The 25,354-nt window shown below is 37.9% G+C and overlaps 1 protein-coding gene across 1 annotated transcript in view; it reads right to left on the reverse strand.

Annotated features, from left to right (window-relative positions):
* Positions 1-25,354, reverse strand: part of GUCY2C (guanylate cyclase 2C) — a 97,998-nt gene that overhangs the window by 42,057 nt on the left and 30,587 nt on the right. The window contains exons 6-14 of the mRNA XM_007503690.3: positions 24,731-24,827; positions 21,410-21,518; positions 20,157-20,283; positions 17,307-17,392; positions 15,598-15,709; positions 6,650-6,731; positions 4,708-4,813; positions 2,555-2,617; positions 1,607-1,678 (exon numbers count right to left, since the gene is read on the reverse strand). Coding sequence (XP_007503752.2) covers positions 1,607-1,678; positions 2,555-2,617; positions 4,708-4,813; positions 6,650-6,731; positions 15,598-15,709; positions 17,307-17,392; positions 20,157-20,283; positions 21,410-21,518; positions 24,731-24,827 — 854 coding nt within the window. The remainder of the gene's footprint in view (positions 1-1,606; positions 1,679-2,554; positions 2,618-4,707; positions 4,814-6,649; positions 6,732-15,597; positions 15,710-17,306; positions 17,393-20,156; positions 20,284-21,409; positions 21,519-24,730; positions 24,828-25,354) is intronic.

A 25,354-nucleotide genomic window follows, 5' to 3' on the forward strand; every position in this document is an offset into this window, starting at 1 on the left:
AAGAAAATGATTTTTGTATCCAATGAATAATGTTTGAAATTGACCTAATAAAAATAATGTTTAAAAGTGAAAAATAAATAAATAAATAAATAAATAAATAAAATATAAAGAGGTTTTACAACTGCTTGATTACATGGGTTGAAGGGATATGATTGGGAATGTAGACTCTGAATGAACATCCTGGTGCAAACATCAACAAAATGGAAATAGGTTCTGATCAAGGACACAAGTAATACCCAATGAAACTGTATATCAGCTATGGAAGGGTGGGTGGAGGGGAGAGAGGGAAATAAAGTGATTATTGTAACCAAGGAATAATGTTCTAAATTGACTAAATAAACTAATTCAAATGAGAAAAAATATATAAAAAGGTTTTAGTAAAGGGCAAGCACATTATTCATCAAAAGAATAATATGGAGGTCAAGAAAGTCAGTGAATTCCTAGCCTGCATTAATAGAATCATAAGACCCAGAACAACAGTCCTGATATAGTCTTTGCATATTCTTTCACTAGTCAGACCACATCTTTAACTTTATCTTTTTATCTTTTTAAAATTAGCATATTGTGTTAAGTTTTGAGGACTATATTTTTAGTTGAAGGAAATGGGGATGTTTAGCCTATAGAAAAGAACACTAAAAGGGCTTAAGATTTATTGTGGGGTTTTTTGAACCCTTACTTTTCATCTTAGAATCAATACCATGTATTGGTTCCAAGGCAGAAGAGTGGGAAGAGAGGCAATAGGGGATAAGTGACTTGCCCAGGGTCACATTGCTGGGAAGTGTCTGAGGCTAGATTTGAACCCAGGACCTCCCATCTCTGAGCCTGGCTCTCAATCAGCTGTGACACTTTTCTGGCCCACCTTAGATTTGTTTTAGTCAGCTCCAGAGGACAGAAATAGGGGCAATGAGAGAAAATCATGAGATACATTTGGGATTGCTACAAAGGAAAGAATTCTTTCCATTAGAGGTGTCTAAAAATGGAAAAGGTAGCCTCCTACCAGGTCACAAGTTCTCCATTCTCAGAAGATTGTCTGCCTGAAATTTGTTGGAGGTGCTTTTGATATAGTGTTTAAGTTTTGGGTAAGCTTCAGAACTAGGTGATCTCTGAGGTCCATCTCCACTCTGGGACCCTATGGTTCCAAAGTAGAGGTAACAAGGAGCACGGCTGGGTTTCAATCTGGTTCTGCTGGGCTTATTGATGTTTACGTGTTTGTTTTCAACCCTTACCTTCTGGGTAACCCAGCTGCCCCCTGAACTCATTGTTTTTCCTTTCCCTCAAATCTAACACACCATCTGGGAGTCTAAAATCCAGTAGAATATCTTGAATGATGAACTGGTCCGCAGTTCATCAGTTAGTTTCAGCCATGCCCCCCCCCCCAATCCCCTCAATTGCCTACTCCCCTCTATGTCTGATAGGAACGTCTGGGGGAGGGGGAGGGAGAAGGAGCTTGTTGTTGACCCCTGCTCTCCTCTCCCCACCTTCAACCATCCCTGACTGGGGGGGGGGGGGGAATCTTGGGGCTTTCGGGAAATAAATGTAGTGGGTGCTCTTAACAAAAATGACTGGGTACCCGGACTCTGGTTTGCAGAAGGAAATGACCACCTACCTTATTCAAGTCTATCTTCTGCCTCTCAGTGAAATTGCCGTCGTTATTCTTGAGGTCTTTAAGGATCACCACCTGCCAAGACCAGATGAGATACAGTCAGGAGCGCTCACTCCTGTGGCGCAACCTTGGCTTTGACAGTCTGGTCCCACCTGGGAATGTCACACGTCTAAGGCGAGAAGATTTCAGTCTGCGTTTACACTGGAGCTGATCTAAGGGCTCTGGGCTCCCTGGAACTCTGCCTCCCTGTCCCATCTCCCAGTGAGCGCGAGCAGGTGCAAACATACACACCCATGGGCTTGAGGGCAGATGTCCAGGGGGCTGCAGCTTTGGGATCCGCGTAACGGAGCTCTTCCCTTTCGCATCCTCATCCGCCCCGCGGAAGAACCCCCTAAGCTTTTTCAGGCGCCTCCGGCACTGGGCTGTTGTCTCTAAAGGCTCAGCTCGGGGCTTGAGCTAAATTCTGGAGGAAGCCCCCAAAACCAGAATCATACTGACCCCCTGCCGTCCATCATTTAACTACACACAGAAAGAAAGAAAGAAAGAAAGAAAGAAAGAAAGAAAGAAAGAAAGAAAGAAAGAAAGAAAGAAAGAAAGAAAGAAAGAAAGAAAGAAAGAAAGAAAGAAAGAAAGAAAGAAAGAAAGAAAGAAAGAAAGAAAGAAAGAAAGAAAGAAAGAAAGAAAGAAAGAAAGAAAGAAAGAAAGAAAGAAAGAAAGAAAGAAGAAAGAAAGAAAGAAAGAAAGAAAGAAAGAAAGAAAGAAAGAAAGAAAGAAAGAAAGAAAGAAAGAAAGAAAGAAAGAAAGAAAGAAAGAAAGAAAGAAAGAAAGAAAGAAAGAAAGAAAGAAAGAAAGAAAGAAAGAAAGAAAGAAAGAAAGAAAGAAAGAAAGAAAGAAAGAAAGAAAGAAAGAAAGAAAGAAAGAAAGAAAGAAAGAGAGAGGAGCTCCAACTACCTTTTTGTCATATTTTCCCTGGCGCAGTCTTGTAATGGTATCCCGTCTCTTGTCTTCTTCAATCTGGCACAGAGAAAAACTTATTTATTCCAGAGGCATATGGAGATTCCTAAGACTAGATGGCTGCCCAGGTCCTTTCTATTAGACTGCAAGCTCTTAAGAAATATACGGGGGCTTAGAGGATCGAGAGCCAGGAATGGAGATGGAAAATCCCGGGTTCAAATGTGGCTGCAGATCCTTCCTAACGATGTAATCCGAGGTGAGTCCCTTAAGTCCAGTTGCCTAGCCTTGGAACTGACACTTAATATCAATTCTAAGGTGGCAGGTAAGGATTTTTGAGAAAGAGAAAAAAGAGGAGTAACTGTTTTTCTCATTTATTCAATTTTTCTTCTTTGAAACACCAGTTTAGCACAATGCCTGACACATATTAGGTAAGACATTTATGAAGTGTCTACTATGTGCTTGTTGTTAATCAGTTGTGTCTGATTCTTCATGACCCTGTAACAAACAGGGTTCTCAGAAAAATATTGGAGTGGTTTGCCATTTTCTTCTCCAGTGGATGAAGAGTAAACAGAGGTTAAGTGACATGCCCAGGGTCACACAGTGAGGCCAGATGAATTTTGAATATGATTATTGTTTTCAAATGTAATGTCAGCTTCATTTTCAGTAAATTTTATATTCTCTAAATCAGTCATTGCTGGATGGAAAGTTTCAGCTTCAGGATTCAAATTAAATGATTATTTTAAGGGTATCTGTGCCATATAGCTATTTAAAGAATTAACTCAGTTTGGTGGTCAGGTTCCTGACTCCAGGTCCCATACTCCATCCACTGAACCACCTAGCTGCCACCACTCTGTGCAAGGCACTGTGCTAAATGCTTTACAAATATTATCTCATTTGATCCTCACAGCAACCCTGGAATATGGGTGTTATTGTTGTTATTATTATTACTACTATTATTCTCATTTTAAAGTTGAGGAAACTGAGGCAGAGAAGTTAAGTGACTTGCCCAAGATGATTCCTCTAGTAAGTATCTAAGGCCAGATTTGGACTCATGTCTTTTTGACTCCTGGATTACTTATTTGTAGTGGACTCTCATTCACTGCACCATCTAGCTGGCTCAGTGAGGTGGGAAACATATTAAAACATACTTAAACATGTTAAAATGTGATGGTGAAATAAAATAAATTTTAATTTAAAATACAATGAAAACAATAAATAAGATAAAATACATTTAAAATTAAGTTAAAATAAATTTAAAATGCAATAAAAATACACAAATATAATAAAATACAAATAAGATAAATTTAAAATACAAACTACAATAAAGCATAATGTTAACAAATGGTTTTCTAAAGTAACATACCCTCCACTAAGATGCATATATATCGTTTACTGGCCCATTTTTATTTGAGCTTTACTCCATTGGCTTGCAATTTATGATTTAAGCTTTGTAATATTTTCACCTATATCTCCCTCCCACCCCAAAACTTCTCTTATCCCCTATTTAAACTACTCTACTTGGGGCACTTACACTTTCAAATCTTCACCTGGGCTACCTCTGTTAAAATGTCAATACATACAGGAAAATTAAGGGGGTAGATTCATTCATTTTTATACCAGCATAGTATAAGTGTGAATTAATTTAATCAAGTCACTTTCCTCTTAATATCTAGTTGAGATTAGCCAGTTCTGAGGGCAGCAAAGAGGAGAGATCATCTTGGAACATGAGACACTGGTGAGAAGAGAGCCCACCTAAGTAGAGTTGGAATTGGGACACTTTGAGCAGTTGGGGTTTAAAAGATAAGGGTTAAAAAAAATGCCAGCACATATCTCAGAATCTACAGGTTACTGTTAAAATGCAAACATGTTACCAGAGAAACATAACACACTAAGCTATGAGTACTCACTAACATGGCACCAATGAATTTTCAGATTAATTAGCTGCCACTCAGAAAAGCAGAGAGCAGAGCCCTGAGAGATTGGGGCGAATATCAACAAAATTCTACCAGGGAAATATAGGAAGAGGAAAGGTACCACATTTGTCTATCTCTGGCCATGGTCTTTGGAGATTAGGCACACAAAAACTTTTACCAATTCTTGATATCCTTAAAAAAAAAAAAAGAGGGGGTCAGGGAGGGTTTGGGCCTTACCTTCAGACTCACATGACCAGTCTCATTAGTCTCCAGAAGTATGATCTTTTCTGTTGGAATATGGGACCATTTCTTCTGACGAAGTTCATTATTCTTTTTGTTTTTCCTTAGCATAAACAGAACTAATTTAATTGGTCAATTAAATCAGTGGTCAATTCTTGATTATCAGGAACCAAGACATAAAATCTCAGAGTATTCACAGAAATTTGGAAACCATTGTATCTCTCGGGTACTCCTTATTAACTGGTGTAGGCAAATAAGGTGGGTAAATGGTTTAATTCTATGTTCTCCAAAACCTGAGGGTTTTACAATGAAGCTTTCTGTTGAAACTTAATGCCCTACCCTTTGACCCAAAGGGTCTGAATCCCAAAGAGATCAGAAATAGAGGAGAAGGACATATATGTGCCAAAGTACTTTTAGCAGCTCTTTTGATAATGGCAAAGAAATGGAAACTAAGGGGTTGTCCATCACTAAGGAAGTAGATGAACAAGTTGAAGTATATGGTGGAAATGAATACCAGGTAGGTGGTTTGATGGTCCTGGGTTCAAATGTGACCTCAGACACATTCTAGCTCTGTGATCCTGGGCAAGTCACTTAACCCTCATTCTGACTAGCCCTTACTGGTCTTGGAACTGTATCAAGTCTAAGGCAGAAGATAAGGGTTTTTTTTTTTTTTTAAGGAAAGAAAAGAAAAAAGACATAAATGGATTAGATAGGTAGATAAATGTCTATTGAATTTATTGACTATATTAGGAACATAATAAAAGTCAAGTATAATTATAATATTGAATAATAATACTAACACTGATATATAGTGCTTTAAAGTTGGTAAAGTTTTACATTAGATCGTTGGAGTTGCACAATGACTCTGATAGGTTGCTACTAAAGGTATTATTCTCATTTTACAGATAAGGAACTTGAGACTCAGAGATGCTGAGACTTATCCAAGCTCATATAAGTCATAAATATCAAAGATGAGATTTGGGAGCATCAAGAGGTATTCAGAAGATTGAGGTTCAAAGGGTGCCACTAATATTTACTACCTATGTGACTTTGGACAAATTGTTGAACCTTCTTGGGTCCAAGTTCTTTCATCTATAAAATAAGTTCAACCCTCTTATTAAGATTAATTAATTAGATGGTCTCTGAGGTCGCTTCCATGTTTAGATCTAATTACAAGAATTTTATGAATTTGTGACAAGTAGGTAGCTCAGTGGATAAAGAGCCAAGCCTGGAGACAGGATGTCCTGGAATCAAATCTGACCTTAGATACTTCCTAGCTGTGTGACCCTGGGCAAATCATTTAACCCCATTGCCTAGCCCTTTCTACTCTTCTGCTTGGAACCAAAACTTAGTGATAATTTAAATTGCATTTAAATTTTATTTTTTCTGGGTTATACATGTATTGTCACACAAAAGATGTTTCCACATTATTCATTTTTGTAAGTGAATAATCTTATAAAACCATAACTCCAAAACATATACCCAAATAAACAAGTGATTAATCAAATGTTTTCATCTGCATTCCTACTCCAACAGTTCTTTCTCTGGACCTTAGTATTAGTTCTAAGAAAGAAGGTAAGAGTTTAACAATAAAAAAAGATTTTATGAACTTGGTGGCTCTAGATAGTACAGTGGATAGAGCACCATGCCTGGAATTGGGAGATCCTGGCTTTAAATATGGCCTTAGGCACTTCCTAGCTGTATGACCCTGGGCAAGTCACTTAACCTCAATTGCCCAACCCTTATCACTCTTTTAAGCCAGAGGGTAGGGGTTTCAAAAAACAGATTTTTGTGAACTCTTGTTTTCCTGACTCCCAATCCAATTCTCCATCCACTATGCCATGCTGCCCTGATGCTATTTAATTAATATTAGTTCTGATTAATCGAAGGTATGAGTAGAGGAGTGGATGTATCCTCCCTCATAGGAGAGGTGATATACCTGAGAATCAGTAGAGAAATGACTAATATTAATATAACTGCTCCTGTGAGAGTGAAGACAGCAATCAACAGAATTTCAGGGTCTGTGGTAGAAGAGACAAAGAATAATATTACATTACTGAAAATCACCAAAAAGAAGATTTTAAAAGCATTTCTTTTAAAAATCACAGTGGTCAAATGCTACTTGGAAGAGAAGCAAAAGTCTAACTGTTTTCCCAAATGTTTCCATGAACTTTGCTTCCTCTTTGGCTTCTATCTGTCCTATCTTTGGAAGATGTTGTATCATTAGACCTCTGCGCTGGCTGTGGGGAGAGGTAAGGGAGAGAAGAAGAAAGGATGGCGTGGTCACCTCCTCACTAAGTATCTCTATCTCCTCTCAAAAGTTATGTTGAAACTCAAATATCTCAATAAAAAAGAATAAAAAGAGGATTGTATAAATAATAAAAAAGTTAAACATTCCTAAATCAGGACATGAATAACCATGTAGCATTAATTTTTTTCATCACACACGTAATTTTGATGATAGAAATTTGCTGTACCAAGAAAAAAACAACCTTATATATTATGTAATGCTTTCTATGTGCCAGGCATTGTGCCAAGCACAATTATTATCTCATTTGATCCCCACAATGACCTTAGGAAGTAAGTGCTATTATTATTCTCATTTTGTAGTTGAGAAAACTGAGGCAAATAGAGATTAAATGACTTGCCTAAGGTCTCACAGCTATTAAGTGTCTGAATCTGAATTTGAACTCAGGTCTTACTGAACTCTACCCACTGTACCACCTAGCTGACCCAATAGATAGAGATCACTATCTATGCATTGCTAGAAAAGAAAGATAGGAAACTAGAAGAATATTCTTTTTAAAAGGAAGTCATGGAGGACTTCCGGTTAAGATGGCGGCTTAGAGAAAGCTAAAGCTCAGATCTCCTGAAAACCCTTCCCGACCGATCTCAAACGATAAGCTCCTAAGGCGCCGAAATTCAAAACGATCAACAGCACAGACCCTGGGAACCCTCCTCCTGGACCTGGACCCGGATCAAAAGGTACGGCTCCCCTTAAAAGCCAGAACCCGAGATCACTCGGACCTCAGGGGTAGGAGCGCAGAGTCCAACGCTCCCGGAAGCCGCAGCCTGGCCGGGCTCAGAGAGCAGAACCCTCAGGGCCTTCTACAGTCCCGGTGAAAGTTACTGCCTGGGGCTTCCGCTGCAGAGAGCTGGTCGAAACAACAGCAACCCTCAAGGCGGGCAAGACAGCCTCACGGGCTGGATCCTGCTATCCAAGTCTCAGTGAAAGTCCTTGCCCTAGAGCTTGGGCTAGCTGCAGCCCATCCCCCCGCAGGCTGACGAAACAGCCTCACGGCCAGCGATTCTGAAGGCAACTTCCGGAAAGCGAGCCGGGGGGAGAGTGTGGTCCGACCCTTCCATTCCAGTTCCAGTGAGGCATATTCAGTTTAACCCAGGGAAAGCTCATAGAACCATCTGCCCAGGACTAAAGCCTCTGAACACTAGACAGAGACAAGAAAAACTAATCCTCCACACTCAGAAATGGCAAACTCCACAGAACCACAGAAGCCCCAAAATACCAAGAAAAATAAGAAGAAAGGGGCGACTTTGGACACATTCTATGGAGCCAAAATACAAAATACAGAGCAGACAGAAGATAATATAAAAGAAAATGCTCCAAAACCTTCCAAAGGAAATGGAAACTCTCCACAAACCTATGAAGAATTTGAATCAGAAATGACCAAAAAGATGGAAGCCTTCTGGGAGGAAAAGTTGAAAATAATGCAAAAGAAATTCACGCATCTACAAAACCAGTTTGACCAAACTGTAAAAGAAAACCAGGCTTTAAAGGCCAGAATCAGGCAGCTGGAAGACAACGATCGTGTAAAAGAGCAAGAATCAATAAAGCAAAGCCAAAATACCAAGAAATTAGAAGAGAACATAAAATATCTCACCGACAAGGTGATAGATCTGGAAAATAGGGGGAGAAGGGATAATTTAAGAATAATTGGACTCCCAGAAAAGCCAGAAATAAACACCAAACTGGACATGGTGATACAAGATATAATCAAAGAAAATTGCCCAGAGATTCTAGAACAAGGGGGCAATACAGCCACTGACAGAGCTCACAGAACACCTTCTACACTAAACCCCCAAAAGACAACTCCCAGGAATGTAATTGCCAAATTCCAAAGCTATCAAACAAAAGAAAAAATCCTACAGGAAGCCAGAAAAAGACAATTTAGATATAAAGGAATGCCAATCAGGGTCACCCAAGACCTTGCAAGTTCTACTCTGAATGATCGTAAGGCATGGAACATGATCTTCAGAAAGGCAAGAGAGCTGGGTCTCCAACCAAGAATCAGCTACCCAGCAAAACTGACTATATACTTCCAAGGGAAAGTATGGGCATTCAACAAAATAGAAGACTTCCAACTTTTTGCAAAGAAAAGACCAGAGCTCTGTGGAAAGTTTGATACCGAAAATCAAAGAGCAAGGAATACCTGAAAAGGTAAATATTAAGGAAAGGGGAAAATGTTATCTTCTTCTTTTACTCAAACTCTCTTCTATAAGGACTACATTTATATCAACCTATGTATACTAACATGTGGGGAAAATGTAATGTATAAATAGGGGGTAAAGAAAGACCAAATAGAATAATCATTCTCACACAAAGATTCACATGGGAAGGGGAGGGGAAGAAAACTCCTATAAGAAGGAGAGGAAGAGAGGGGGGGGGGGTTACTTAAACCTCAATCTCAGGGAAATCAGCTCTGAGAGGGAAAAACATCCAGATCCATTGGGATCTTGAATTCTATCTTACCCAACAAGGGTAAGGAGAAGGGAAAACCGAGGGGGGGGAGGGGGAGAGGGAGAACAAAAAGGGAGGGAAAGAGAGGGGGGAGGGGGAGGGAACAAAAAGGGAGGGACTAAAAAGGGAAACATCAAGGGAGGGGACAAGGGGGACTGTTTCAAAGTAAATCACTGGACTAAAAGGTAGAGCCGAAGAAGAAAAGGTTAGAATTAGGGAAGGCAATCAAAATGCCAGGGAGTCCACAAATGACAATCATAACTTTGAACGTGAATGGGATGAACTCACCCATAAAACGTAGACGAATAGCAGAATGGATTAGAATCCAAAACCCTACCATATGTTGTCTTCAAGAAACACACATGAGGCGGGTTGACACCCACAAGGTCAGAATTAAAGGATGGAGTAAGACCTTCTGGGCTTCAACTGATAGAAAGAAGGCAGGAGTGGTAATCATGATATCTGATAAAGCCAATGCAAAAATAGACCTGATCAAAAGGGATAGGGAAGGTAATTATATTTTGTTAAAAGGGACTATAGACAATGAGGAAATATCATTAATCAATATGTATGCACCAAATAATATAGCACCCAAATTTCTAATGGAGAAACTAGGAGAATTGAAGGAAGAAATAGACAATAAAACCATACTAGTGGGAGACTTAAACCAACCATTATCAAATTTAGATAAATCAAATCAAAAAATAAATAAGAAAGAGGTAAAAGAAGTGAATGAAATCTTAGAAAAATTAGAATTAATAGACATATGGAGAAAAATAAATAGGGATAAAAAGGAATACACCTTCTTCTCAGCACCACATGGCACATTCACAAAAATTGACCATACATTAGGTCACAGAAACATAGCACACAAATGCAGAAAAGCAGAAATAATGAATGCAGCCTTCTCAGATCACAAGGCAATAAAAATAATGATTAGTAATGGTACATGGAAAACCAAATCTAAAACCAATTGGAAATTAAACAATATGATACTCCAAAACCGTTTAGTTAAAGAAGAAATCATAGAAACAATTAATAATTTCATCGAGGAAAATGACAATGGCGAAACATCCTTTCAAACCTTTTGGGATGCAGCCAAAGCGGTAATCAGAGGTAAATTCATATCCCTGAATGCTTATATTAACAAACAAGGGAGAGCAGAGATCAATCAATTGGAAATGCAAATGAAAAAACTGGAAAGCGATCAAATTAAAAACCCCCAGCAGAAAACCAAATTAGAAATCCTAAAAATTAAGGGAGAAATTAATAAAATCGAAAGTGATAGAACTATTGATTTAATAAATGAGACAAGAAGCTGGTACTTTGAAAAAACAAACAAAATAGACAAGGTACTGGTCAATCTAGTTAAAAAAAGGAAGGAAGAAAAGCAAATTCACAGCATTAAAGATGAAAAGGGGGACAGCACCTCCAATGAGGAGGAAATTAAGGCAATCATTAGAAATTACTTTGCCCAATTATATGGCAATAAATACACCAATTTAGGAGAAATGGATGAATATATACAAAAATACAAACTGCCTAGACTAACAGAAGAGGAAATAGAATTCCTAAATAATCCCATATCAGAAATTGAAATCCAACAAGCCATCAAAGAACTTCCTAAGAAAAAGTCCCCAGGGCCTGATGGATTCACCTGTGAATTCTATCAAACATTCAGAGAACAGTTAATCCCAATACTATACAAACTATTTGACATAATAAGCAAAGAGGGAGTTCTACCAAACTCCTTTTACGACACAAACATGGTACTGATTCCAAAACCAGACAGGTCAAAAACAGAGAAAGAAAACTATAGGCCAATCTCCCTAATGAATATAGATGCAAAAATCTTAAATAGGATACTAGCAAAAAGACTCCAGCAAGTGATCAGAAGGATCATTCACCATGATCAAGTAGGATTCATACCAGGGATGCAGGGCTGGTTCAACATTAGGAAAACCATCCACATAATTGACCACATCAACAAGCAAACTAGCAAGAATCACATGATTATTTCAATAGATGCAGAAAAAGCCTTTGATAAAATACAACACCCATTCCTATTAAAAACACTAGAAAGCATAGGAATAGAAGGGTCATTCCTAAAAATAATAAACAGTATATATCTAAAACCAACAGCTAATATCATCTGCAATGGGGATAAACTAGATGCATTCCCAATAAGATCAGGAGTGAAACAAGGATGCCCATTATCACCTCTACTATTTGACATTGTACTAGAAACACTAGCAGTAGCAATTAGAGAAGATAAAGGAATTGAAGGCATCAAAATAGGCAAGGAGGAGACCAAGTTATCACTCTTTGCGGATGACATGATGGTCTACTTAAAGAATCCTAGAGATTCAACCAAAAAGCTAATTGAAATAATCAACAACTTTAGCAAAGTTGCAGGATACAAAATAAACCCACATAAATCATCAGCTTTTCTATATATCTCCAACACAGCTCAGCAGCAAGAACTAGAAAGAGAAATCCCATTCAAAATCACCTTAGACAAAATAAAATACCTAGGAATCTACCTCCCAAGACAAACACAGGAACTATATGAACACAACTACAAAACACTCGCCACACAACTAAAACTAGACTTGAACAAATGGAAAAACATTAACTGCTCATGGATAGGACGAGCCAATATAATAAAAATGACCATCCTACCTAAACTTATTTATCTATTTAGTGCCATACCCATTGAACTACCAAAATACTTCTTCACTGATTTAGAAAAAACCATAACAAAGTTCATTTGGAAGAACAAAAGATCAAGGATATCCAGGGAAATAATGAAAAAAAACACATATGATGGGGGCCTTGCAGTCCCTGACCTAAAACTATATTACAAAGCAGCAGTCATCAAAACAATTTGGTACTGGCTAAGAAACAGAAAGGAAGATCAGTGGAATAGACTGGGGGAAAGCGACCTCAGCAAGACAGTATACAATAAACCCAAAGATCCCAGCTTTTGGGACAAAAATCCACTATTCGATAAAAACTGCTGGGAAAATTGGAAGACAGTGTGGGAGAGACTAGGAATAGATCAACACCTCACACCCTACACCAAGATAAATTCAAAATGGGTGAGTGACTTAAACATAAAGAAGGAAACCTTAAGTAAATTGGGTAAACACAGAATAGTATACATGTCAGACCTTTGGGAGGGGAAAGGCTTTAAAACCAAGCAAGATATAGAAAGAATCACAAAATGTAAAATAAATAATTTTGACTACATCAAACTAAAAAGCTTTTGTACAAACAAAACCAATATAACTAAAATCAGAAGGGAAACAACAAATTGGGAAAAAATCTTCATAGAAACCTCTGACAAAGGTTTAATTACTCATATTTATAAAGAGCTAAATCAATTGTACACAAAATCAAGCCATTCTCCAATTGATAAATGGGCAAGGGAAATGGATAGGCAGTTCTCAGATAAAGAAATCAAAACTATTAACAAGCACATGAAGAAGTGTTCTACATCTCTTATAATCAGAGAGATGCAAATCAAAACAACTCTGAGGTATCACCTCACACCTAGCAGATTGGCTAACATAACAGCAAAGGAAAGTAATGAATGCTGGAGGGGATGTGGCAAAATAGGGACATTAATTCATTGCTGGTGGAGCTGTGAACTGATCCAACCATTCTGGAGGGCAATTTGGAACTATGCCCAAAGGGTGCTAAAAGAATATCTACCCTTTGACCCAGCCATAGCACTGCTGGGTCTGTACCCCAAAGAGATAATGGACACAAAGACTTGTACAAAAATATTCATAGCTGCGCTCTTTGTGGTGGCCCAAAACTGGAAAATGAGGGGATGCCCATCAATTGGGGAATGGCTGAACAAACTGTGGTATATGTTGGTGATGGAGTACTATTGTGCTAAAAGGAATAATAAAGTGGAGAAGTTCCATGGAGACTGGAACAACCTCCAGGAAGTGATGCAGAGCGAGAGGAGCAGAACCAGGAGAACATTGTACACAGAGACAAACACACTGTGGTATCATCGAACGTAATGGACTTCTCCATTAGTGGTGGTGTAATGTCCCTGAACAACTTGCAGGGATCCAGGAGAAAAAAACACCATTCATAAGCAAAGGATAAACTATGGGAGTGGAAACACCGAGAAAAAGCAACTGCCTGAATAAAGAGGTTGAGGGGACATGACAGAGGACAGACTCTAAATGAACACTCTAATGCAAATACTATCAACAAAGCAATGGGTTCAAATCAAGAAAACATCTAATGCCCAGTGGACTTACGCGTCGGCTATGGGGGGTGGGGGGGGGGGGAGGAAAAGAAAATGATCTATGTCTTTAACGAATAATGCTTGGAAATGATCAAATAAAATATATTTAAAAAAAAAAAAGGAAGTCATGGTATCGAACAACTTAGAAAAATAATTTGTCTGTTTTCTCCAAGATATTGACCACCTGGAGTATGTCTAAAGAAAGGCTATCAAGTGAAGGGACTAAAAGCCATGCCATACAAAGAAGGTGTCAAACTCAAATGGAAGGCTGAAAATTGACTCAAAAAACAACAAATTAACATTATCCGTGTTGTATTATATTTTATTTATTTTGTTGAACATTTCCCAATTATATTCATTTTTTTCAAACCCTTACCTTCTCTCTTAAAATCAATAGAGACAGGGAAGGGAGGTGACTCAGTTGATAGAGAACCAGACCAAGTGATAAAAAGTCCTAGGTTCAAATCTGGCCTCAGACACTTCCTAGCTGGGTGACCCTGGGAAAGTCACCTAACCCCAATTGCCTAGCCCTTATTGTTCTTCTACCTTAGAACCAACACTTAGTATTGATTTTAAGACAGAAGATAAAGGTTTTTTTTTTTTTTAAGTAAGAATTAATACTGATTCCAAGGCAGAAGAGCTGTAAGGGCTTAGGCAATTGAGGTTAAATGAATTGCCTAGGGTCACCCAGGTAGGAAGTATCTGAGGTCAGATTTGAACCTACGACCTCCCAAATCCTGACTTGGTGTTCTTTCCACTGTGCTACCTAGCTGCCCCTACAATTACATTCTAGTCTGGTTCAGGCAACACTCAAGAGGTTAAGGTTGTGGGTGGCTGAGCTAAATGATAATATGATTACAAGGATTCAGAGTTGGTTGAATGACTATACCCCATAACTTTGATGAAGGTACTGATGACATGCTTACTGAATTTTCAGATGACAATCGAATAAAAGAATTAGAATCCAATAATATCTCAGTAGTCTCTATTGATGAGCCAAATCTAATAAGATGAAATTTAATAGGGACAAATTAGAAATCCTACATAGGGGTTCCACAATTATGTTCACAAGACAAAGAGAGTTTGGCTAGATAGAAGGTAGTCTAGAGAGGATCTGGCAATTTTAGCTTCACATAAATCAACATGGCAGCCAGATAAGCTAATAACGGAAGTAGGAATGCTTAACCTGAAGAAGAAAAAACTTGAAAGGAGATTTTGAAAAGTTACACTTTAAAAATACATCTTATTCCCAAAGCACAATATAATCACAATCCAAAGTGAAGTAACAAATGTCAACATTTATTCATAGACAAAATCTGCCTGAAATATTCTTCTAGAATTAGTTTAATGAGAACCTTTTAAAGGATCAAAAATGTTATGTGGGCTCCAGATCAAGTCATCCATTAGTTGGTGTTTAATGCTACAAGAACCACACTAAAATTAATCTCATGTTCTTCTATGTTTTATCACTATACCAGGCTCCATCAGACTATATTTGACTGGGATGGAAATTCCCAAAGTCACATTAAGTAGTTCCTTAGTATCCCTTTCCCCCTAAATTCATGAGCTCTTAAATAAAGCCCTAGACCAGAAAATCAAAGATTAGGAAAACTTTCTCAGATTTGTTCTATGTCATTCACAAGCAGATCCTCAGCCAAAGCACTAGTTAAAGTAAAATGGAAAAATATTATTTTTTCTAACCATATTTCACCTAAATGGCATATTGGCAAATCAAATATTTAAGATAGTATGTTTAACATTAAAACTCTAGAATCACAGACCACATTAAACAATGGGATCTATTCCTTGCTATCAGAAACTACTTTAAAAGGAGAAAATGTATCAAAAGTGCCTCATTTACCTTTTCCTTGTTCATCACTGGGAAGTTTATGGTTTTTCCAGTTGAGCTCAGGCCTCTCTTTGGACCACATAGTCTCATTTCGATGGGTGTCATAGTACAAAAGAACCTCATACTGTGGCAGTAGATGAAAAGGAAGCCAGTAAAAAGAAAGATTATGTTAGACCTTCATGAAACTTGTACAAACTAATACATCCTGAAACAAGAGGATCTAGGGGAATAATTCACATGATTGCCACAAATATATAAAGCACAACTTGGAAAAATGTTGAAGTTCTGATTAATTCAATGACCATAACAACTCTGAAAGACTGATAAAGATTAAGTTTATAACTGAGTATGCTGGTAAATGTTTAACATTTGCCTGTCTAAAAAACTGTGCAGAGGACAAAGTTTTAAGTTTTAATCTACATTTTCTCCATGACTTTCTTAAGTCTAGACAATGAAAATGACTATAAATCAAGCCCTGATTTATAATGTTGACATATTTCTGAGATGTCAATACTCACTGAAAATGAAAGATTTGACTCTGACCAATAAGAGAGACTGCAGTATAACTCTCTGTCCGCCTATTTTCCACCACTTGGATGGACTAAAGGTGCTGAAGGAAGGGTGTGGTTTCAAACAGGGTCAAAGTATGGATTTGTTTCCTTGACTATGCTTATTGATTATGAGGCAGAGCTTTGGGAAGCTGAGTGAGGAGGTATGTCAAGGATTGGTAGGTATTGAGAAGGATGAAAAACAAAAAGAACGTCCATTAATCGTTAAAAACAACAGAAAATGGAGCAGCTAGGTGGTGAGTCCCTTGACCCCCACTGTCTAGCCCTTACCACTCTTCTGCCTTGGAACCAATACCCAGTATTGATTCCAAGATGGAAGGTCAGGGTTATTTAAAAAACACCAGAGAGGAAGTTCAAAAGGGGACACAGACAAGCTTTATAACTATTATGTTAGATTTAATAAATTATACTTCAGTTTTTTATGTACATAACAAGGTCATAGTTTCAGTTTTTGTTGATTGAAATATTCATATTTGTTTAGTTCAAAACTTAAGACAATTGAAAAATAAAACCTTCATTGTGGTTCACTTTCCTCTAAACTATACTAGAACTTGCTTATAGTACCTCTCAGTATAGTGAGGTGTTTGATAAAAAGCCTCTACGTTCTGTGGTGTATCCAAGGGAATTAAATTACTATAGATTGAACCTACAGTTTGGTTAGGTCAAGCATAATCCCCATATGGGTCAAGGAACTTTCCTCTATGGCAGAAGCCTCACACTGCATCTGTATCCCAAGCCTGACACCTCATAAATGCATTTATGCAGATCCAGTTATTCCCATATGGGAGAGAGGGTGGGAGGAAAGGAGGGAGGGAGGAAAGGAAAAAGGGAGGGAGGAAGGGAGAGAGGAAGGGAGAGAGGGAGGGGGAAGGATAGAAAGAATAAAGGAACAGAGGGAAAGGAAGACAATTCTTTACAGGCCATATAGTACAGATTGAGACAAATAACAGCATAAAGTAATGAGACAGCATGGAATATTTCATTGGTTATTGGGGACTCCTGATTAGAGAAACCACTTCTCCCAATGCGGGTGAGCACCTCTCAGGGCTTTAGATAACAAGTTTAAGAAAAGGTATCCCCTCTGCCCCATTCCCATCATATTCCAGTTATTCTAGTCATCCCTCCTTACCCAGCCTTTAAAGGCCAACATACCTTAGTAGTATCTGCGGAAGTATACAGAATAGTGACATTGTTGTCAATATCTCCCCATTCATCCAGAGTCACAGGACCTAGAGCTCCTGGGGGGGAATCAGTAAGCACTGGTGGTTACTATTCAGATTTTTCTCCTACAGATGTTAAGACACTGACAGGAACCATAGTGTAAAAGCAAATGGCACCCAATTTCTTTTATTTACAGGCTGTAGATGATGCTGTGCTGCAATGAGCCTGAGTGAAAGAATGAAGAGCTGTTTGTTTCCAAAAGCTAATTAAGGATGTACACAATTGGTTCTGGCCAGGAAATCTCTGAAGAACATTTGCAGAAAGGTCAGTGTCCTTACTCAAGGGAAAAACTCTTCTTCACACAGCGTCCAGGTTGGTAGAAGAGAAAACTAGATACTAATGGGAGACTTATGAGTGCTCAGCAATGAATGTGTATTGGGTCAAAGACTTAAGTCAGATTGATCTCATTTGCCACTTGCAGCAGAACAACCATGGAGCAATGGATTCAAGCAGTTGTATTTATATAATTTGTACTTATAGAATGATGGAAATAACAGCATGATAGTGTTTTTCAGCTTATTATTTCAGCCAGTGAAGAACTGGAGCAGCTTGGGAGGGCACAGCCATCAGTGACTTTCTAAATGATTCTTAGAGTGGATAAAAAAAGCCAATGCACATTTTCCCTTCTCTCCACCACTTTAACACCCATGGAAGAAAAGAAGAAAAAGCTTGTCTCTCCATTCCAGTCATTATACCATTCAGGCTGCCTACACATACATTGTGTGGGATTATGCTGCCATCTAAAGGTTAGAAAAGAGATATCAGTGGCTTATGGCTAATAAGAGAATGAGACTTGTCTTGGGTGGGTGGGTGGGGTTTTTCTAGAGAGTATCATAAATTTAAAGTTACAAGGGACCTTAGAGAACATCTATTATCCTTCCCTTGTTTTACAGGTGAAGAACTGAGAAGTACAACTACTACTAATACAACTAATATTTTTGTTACATCCTATTGTTTGTAAATATCTTCTTAATACCCTGGAAATAAACTATTTCCTAGTGAATCCACCATTCCCCATAAGAAGACTTGAAGAACTACCTTGTATCTTCAAGACCTTTATAAATGCAAATTTTTCTTTCTTAAAAAAATAAGTGCAAGTATAGTAGAGGTGGGGTTTGAACTCAAGTCTTCTGACTGAAAATTGCTCTTTCAAAAGATCAAATAAGAGAATGTCATATAATAGCATCATAAATTTAGAGTTGGAAGGATCTGAGAGATTTTAGGTTTCTCCCTTGGGTTATAGATGAAAAACTAAGGCTCAGAAATGTCCATAGTCACAGAGGATGTAAGTAGCAGAACCAGAAACTGAACCAAGATCTTCCAACTTCAAAACCATAATTCATTCTACTGGACCATTCTTGCTTTTGTGGGGCAAGAGAAAGTCTCATGGGAGAAATATGGAGAGTGTCTTTTGATTTCAGAGCCTAGGTTTTAAATGAACACCTCTGTTGGTCCACAACATTATTTCTTTTATGGAAAAGAAAGTATCCCAACCATGTAATATTAAAAAATACAGAGGATAAATGAAGTGGATCAGTGCTTCATGAAATAGAATTTTAGACAGTAGCTTCTGTTGTAATATACATAGCAAGAAATTCAGAGATCAGAAAGACTGAGTGTTTTAGGGAGAAGGAGAGAGGTAGAATGGGGGAATGATAATTGTCAGTGTAGGAGAGGAGCTGTGAAATAGGAGTGAGGTCTTCAGTACAGTTATAGGAGAATTGGCAGCAAATATACTTGGTAAATGAAACGTCACTGGTCTAGATCAGTCTCCTTCAAGGTACTGCTCTAATGGGATGGATGTGACCCAACAAGCTTGAAGGTTTGCCAATGGGATGAAAACTCTACCAAGTCCTACCAAGGTAGAAAGGCTTCAAGTACAAACTCCTGTAAAAGAATCTCTGTGTGTGTGTGTGTGGTGTGTGTGTATGTGTGTGTGTGTGTGTGTGTGTGTGTGTGTGTGTGTGTGTTGCCTGAGATTTAGCTTGGCTAAGTACAGGAAGACTCACATTTCCAAGACTAATATGTGGATGATTGATTTTTATTCACAACTAATAAAACAATCTAAATCACTGGTAGATTGCAATCTGCACCCACACAGATGTAATTCACAGATATCTGAAGTCTTGGAAAAATAGGAAACTAAGTTCTTAATTTCTGCCTAGCTAACTAGAACTGAGGAGGAGGAGGAGGAGAATGTGGAATAGACTAACAGGGGTTTTAGGGGTACTTGGTCTCAATAAATTAGACAATTCTAAAATTCCTGGGTTGAAGTCCTCTCCTTTTCAAACATCTTCCTTGAGGGCAGAGCCAAGATGGTAGCTTAGGAGCACCTAAAGCCCAAACCTCTCAAAAATCTTCCTTTTTAGCCTTCTCTCTACCAATATAAATTCTACCTGTTCCTCTTTGAAGGTCCAATTATGATATATCATGTGATAGATATGTGATATGTTTTCAGTGACCACCTCATCAAATGCTTCCACTGCTGCCTAAGGTCAATTCAGATGTCAAAATCTTTCTTCAGCTTTTTTTAAAAGGTGCTGGTTTTGGAGGTCGCTAGGTGACTCAGTAGATTAAGAGTCATGCCTGTAGAGGGGAGGTCCTGGGTTCAAACCTGGCCTCAGATACTTCCTAGCTGTCAAGTCACTTAGCCCCCATTGCCTAGCCCCTACCACTCTTCTTCCTTGGAATCAATACACAGTAGGAATCTAAGAGAGAGGGTAAGAGCTTGATTTTTTAAAAGGTGTTGATTTCACATACATGAATTTTAAACATTAGTACCTTGGAAAGTGAGGTTACGGAAAGCATGAGAAAAATAGGCACTTGAATTGTCATGCAGTGATTTCTTCACCATATGTCCGAAGAGCAAGATTCCATCCAAATGGGCAAGGACAAAGTCATCTTTCACCTAAACGGGAGGGATGGTGGGGAGCACCCCACAGGAAATTTGAGTCTAGACAAATATTCCAGTTTTAAGCATGTTTCACAAGGCTATATAGTTCAATTCAATACAAGAGAACTCTAAGACTAATATTGGAGGTGAAAAGAGTTGACATTTATGCATTAACTCATTTGATCTTTACCAATAACCCTATGAAGTAGGTGCTATAGGCAGTTTTATTCCTGTTTTATGGACAAGGAAACTGGAGCTTACAAAGCTTAAATGCCCACAGTGTATTAGAGGTTCTTTTACTGTTACCCAGTTAATAAGGGTCAGAGGCAAGACTTGAAACCAGGTCTCTCCTGATTCTCAAAGAGCATTCTTTCCATCCTAAAACATGAGAAGGACATTAGCAGAGCTGTGTTGAAGAGTCTCAGTCTATAGCATGAGTGGTAATGGCTCTTGGTCAAATGATGTAATTCCAGATATTTGTATACCTCACCCCAATCTGAACCCTTGACTGTCCAGGTTCCTAGAACCCTCAGGTGCCCACTAGATATCCAAGGACCCCTACAGCAGTCTTTGCCCATCTGAACTTAGCCTTCCTAGGATTCTAGGCTAAAAACGTTTCAAAAAGCATTGTCCATTAAGGTAGTCACTGATTAAGAATCCTGTGCTACCTATCCTCCCCTATGGTATTTTAATTTTAATTTTAATTTAACAAAGGACAATATCTTAACCCAAGAATGAATCTCTAATGGTGGCACGCTTGTCCAGAGGATACTTAAGAGGGTAGGGAGAGGAGGAGGAATGGGAAAAGCTTCGCATCCCTTACCAAATGTTACTGTATATCAATGGCTAAGAGAGTCAAAACTTGGGGACCACTGGGGGCTCCCCATGTTCATCTTTCTTTTTTTTTGTAAAGATATTTTATTTTACCCATTACCATGTTCATCTTTCAGCTCAGATGTGACAGATGCTTCTCTCAATATGAAGCCATCACACTAATAGAGTAATTCAAGCTTGATCCTTAGCACAATGTTGAGTAATCTTAATGATGCTAATAGTCTGAGTGGAGCAGAAATTGTTGTCGGGTCTAGCATATAGGTCCCTGTTGTCCAGATTAAAAAAAATGGTACTGAATGTGTATTACCAGAGAGATATTTAGTAAGTTAGATAAACTGGAATTCGCAGGCATCAGTGTCACCACAAGGACGTTTTTCATGTAAGGAGCTGATGTAGTGTTTTCAAAATACTGGTTACTGAAATAAAAAGCACAAGTTCACCTTTGAAGATAGATACCCAGAAACAAAGATGCAGCTTTCTTACAACATAAAAGAGGATTAAATCAACCTCAAAAATAATTTCTTCATTTTTTTTTGCTTAAAAAATTGCATATGGGTCACAAAATTTTCTATCATTCCACTGCTCTTAATACCTTTCTGCCCATTGAACTATGAGCTCCTTGAGAGCAGGGACTGGCTTTTGTTTTCTTTGTATCCTCCATGATTAACCCAGCACCTGATACATAGAGGAGGGTTAAGAGATGCTTGTTGACTAACTGACACATTTCACTTTTTCCTACTCCTCCCTTGGTCATTTGCTAAAAAGAGAGTAAGCTTTTCCTAGCCAATAAACAAAAAGGAACATGAAGGAGAATCAGAAAACGTTGAATTTCTTTTTAGTTCTGCTGCTTTATTTTCTTTAGACTTTGGTTTATGAACTTATACTTTCCAGATTAAATTATATACTGGCATCTAGTTCACTGCTAGCAGTAATAATATTAAGCAGAATCAAATGGAAATTTCTAACCACCTGAAGATATCACCTCAAATTCAACATTATCTTCCTCCCCCACTCCCCATATTCTTTTTAAGAATTCACAACTTTTACAGATATTGGAATCGATAAAATGAAAATCAAGATCAACTATTCAAGCCTATTTAACATAGGAGGAAGGAGAAGCAAAGATAAATTGAGAAACTTGTCTGATATTGTCCCTGCATATGCAAGAGATCCAAGTTTTCTAATGAATAAGTTAACATTTATATAATGTTTTAAGATTTGCAAATTACTTTTCAAATATTCTCTCATTTTATCCTCAAAATAATCCTAGGAAGTAGGAGCTCCTATTTTATCTTCATTTCAGAGATAGAAAAACTGAGGCAAAGAGGTTAAGTGACTTGCCCAGGGTCACACAGCTAGTAAGAGTTTGAGGCTACATTTGAGCTCAGTACTCTTCCCTAGGAAGCACAGTCTCTTGCCACATTTTTCACACCATTGTGGACCATATACCATTTTTGAACTGTAGCTTCAAAGAGTACTCAAAATGAATACATTCTGAACTTTCAACTCAAATAGAAGAGCATGCAGTGAAAATTTGACCACTCAAATCTATTCAGTGTGGATGATAAGACTAGGAAAATATGGGACATAGTAAGTAGCACAGTAATAGCCTTGGGTTTGAACTTTTAAAATTTGAACTTAGATAAGAAATCATTAATCATCCCCTCAGACAAGAAAATAATCAGGTGACTCAAACTAAAGCAAATGGGCAAATGGCCAGAGAACCACTACTTCCCGAGTTCCCAATTGCCTCTTCTCTAAAACTACGTCTACTCTAAATTAATTTATAGTGGTTATAAGGAAGGAGGGAGGTAAAAGGAAGAATATTCCTTATCCAGAATTCTCCTTCTCTGGTCTTAGTAAGAGGAGAAGAAAAAAACCCTCTACATATTTTATAGTTTATATTTCTCTAAGGCAAAGATCAATTATACAAATCGGGTATTTTTATCTAGAATTTGCATCTTATCAATTCAGGCCTAATGAAAGTTAACTGGGAGCAAAGGCTGTTCCTAATCAAAATGCTGACTACATTCTTGGGGTGTATAGAGCCAGAAATCAGTTGATTCATCATTCCTGCCAGATGTGGCTAGGCAAGTGAGCAAGAGTGCAGAGTAATGGAGCTTTCAATTCTTATTTTATTTCATTTTATAGTGAATTCTAGTCTGTTCACTGCTGGCACTGATACTGAACAGAATCAAATGGAAATTTTCAGCCACCCTCCAACATCACCTTAAATTCAACACTATTTCCTTCCCACTTCCCTACCCCAACTTGTTTTTCTTCTTCCTCACACCTTCCCTCTTTTCTGGTCATGGCTCGACCATCCTCCAACTCAGACTTTTTATATCTTGGAATCATCTATGATTCTTGCTCATCCCTCTCCCTATGTTCTTTACCTCTAAAATGTCTTTCATAATCCTTTCCTTCTTTACACTCTTACTGCTGCTATCCCTTCTATCTAAACTATTGCATTAATCTCCATACCAGTCTCCTTTTCATCTCTCCTACAAATAATCACCCAATGAATTTTCTGAATGCACAGTTCTTAGAACACTATTGCCCCATTTGGAATTTCCCATCAGTCCTCATCATGCCATCTACTACATCCATATTATTTAGTCTGGCATTTAAGATCTTCGATAATTAGGTTCTACCATATCTTTCCAGTTTTATCTTTATCTTTCATCTTTTTTTTTACTACTGTTCTTTCAATCTCTGCTATAGCCAAAATACCAATCATTCATTCATCTTTACCACTCTCTCCTATCACCATACTTTTGCTCATATAATCTCTCATGCCTGAAATGCCCTTCCTTTGAGGTCTTCCTGTTCAAATACTCCCCATTCTTGTCACTCAACTCAAATTTATAGATCCCTTCTCTGATTCCTTCAACTAGGAATCATCTCTTCATTTTCTGAAGGCTCACAAAGCTTAGTTTCATTAGTGGTAGGAGCATTTATACTATTTACAAAGAAATTTCAGTGTATTATCTCATTTTGTACCCCATTCATTTATTATATTCCACTTTTTGTAATATTTAGTTATGCATATCTTATCTCCCTTTAATGGATTATAATCTCCTTGAAGATAGAAACCATGTGATATATTTCTGTTTCTCCCTCAGTCTCAAGTGAGTGCCTTATGAATGTTAGGCATTCAATAAATGTTTATTGAAAATCATTCTCTGGCTTTCAGTATTCTCATTTGCAAAATTAAGAAACTAATATAGATCATTTCTAATGATGTTCTCTGTCCCAAAAGTCTATGATTTTAAATTTAATATGGATTTTAAAGAAGAATCTAAACTATAGTTCAAAATGGTAACATGGTCCACAGATGCCATGAAAAATGTGGCAGGAGACTATATTTCATATATATTTCAGAGAAGAGTATTCATAAGATCATAGCTTGTCATTTGCAAAGGATCTCAGAAACTAAGTAGTCCAATCCCATTTTACACATAAGAAAACTGAAGGCCAGGGAACAGCTTACTTAAGGTTACACAGGTAATATGCATCCAAGATGGGATCTGAACCTAGGACTTCTGGCCTAGAGCCAGTGCTGTATTCACTGTACCATTTTCCTTTATCATAATCACAAGAGGAGAGTGGTTGGAGAAATACTTACTTGAAAAGATCCACCAGAATGATGACAATGTCTTCATCTGATTCGTGGTCTCCCTTGAGTGCATTAACAGACTCTGGAGAGCCACACATAACAATCACTATGAAGAGAAGAAAAAAGACAAAATCAGATATAGAGGAAATCACAAAAACTCAGAGGAGGAAAAGACCTCAGAGTCATCTCGTCTACTTCATGCCCAAACTAGCATTCCTTCTACAATAACCTAAACAAAGGTGATCCAGCCTCTATCTGTAAACTTCTGAAGAGGAGGATCCCAATACCTCTGAAAGCAGTTATTTTTTATATCATATCATGATACATATATATATACAAATACAACATATATACACATATTTATATATGTGGATGTGAGAACATATAAAATTGACAATCAATAAGTATTTATTAAATGTCCACAAAGTGTGATAAAATATGAGGCATATAAAATATAAATAAATATATAAATTGGAAGGGCTTAGGATAGTCTTCATGCAGAAAGTGGTGGCTGTGACACATCTTAAAGAAAGAGAGGGACTCCATGAGGTAGAAGATAGAATCAATATGTTAGAGAGCTTCCTCTATATGTCTGAACATTCTGTGGGTTGCATGGCAACATCCTTTTGTTCC

This window comes from Monodelphis domestica, chromosome 5 (assembly GCF_027887165.1).
Source record: "Monodelphis domestica isolate mMonDom1 chromosome 5, mMonDom1.pri, whole genome shotgun sequence".
In the NCBI taxonomy this organism is placed as follows: domain Eukaryota; kingdom Metazoa; phylum Chordata; class Mammalia; order Didelphimorphia; family Didelphidae; genus Monodelphis; species Monodelphis domestica.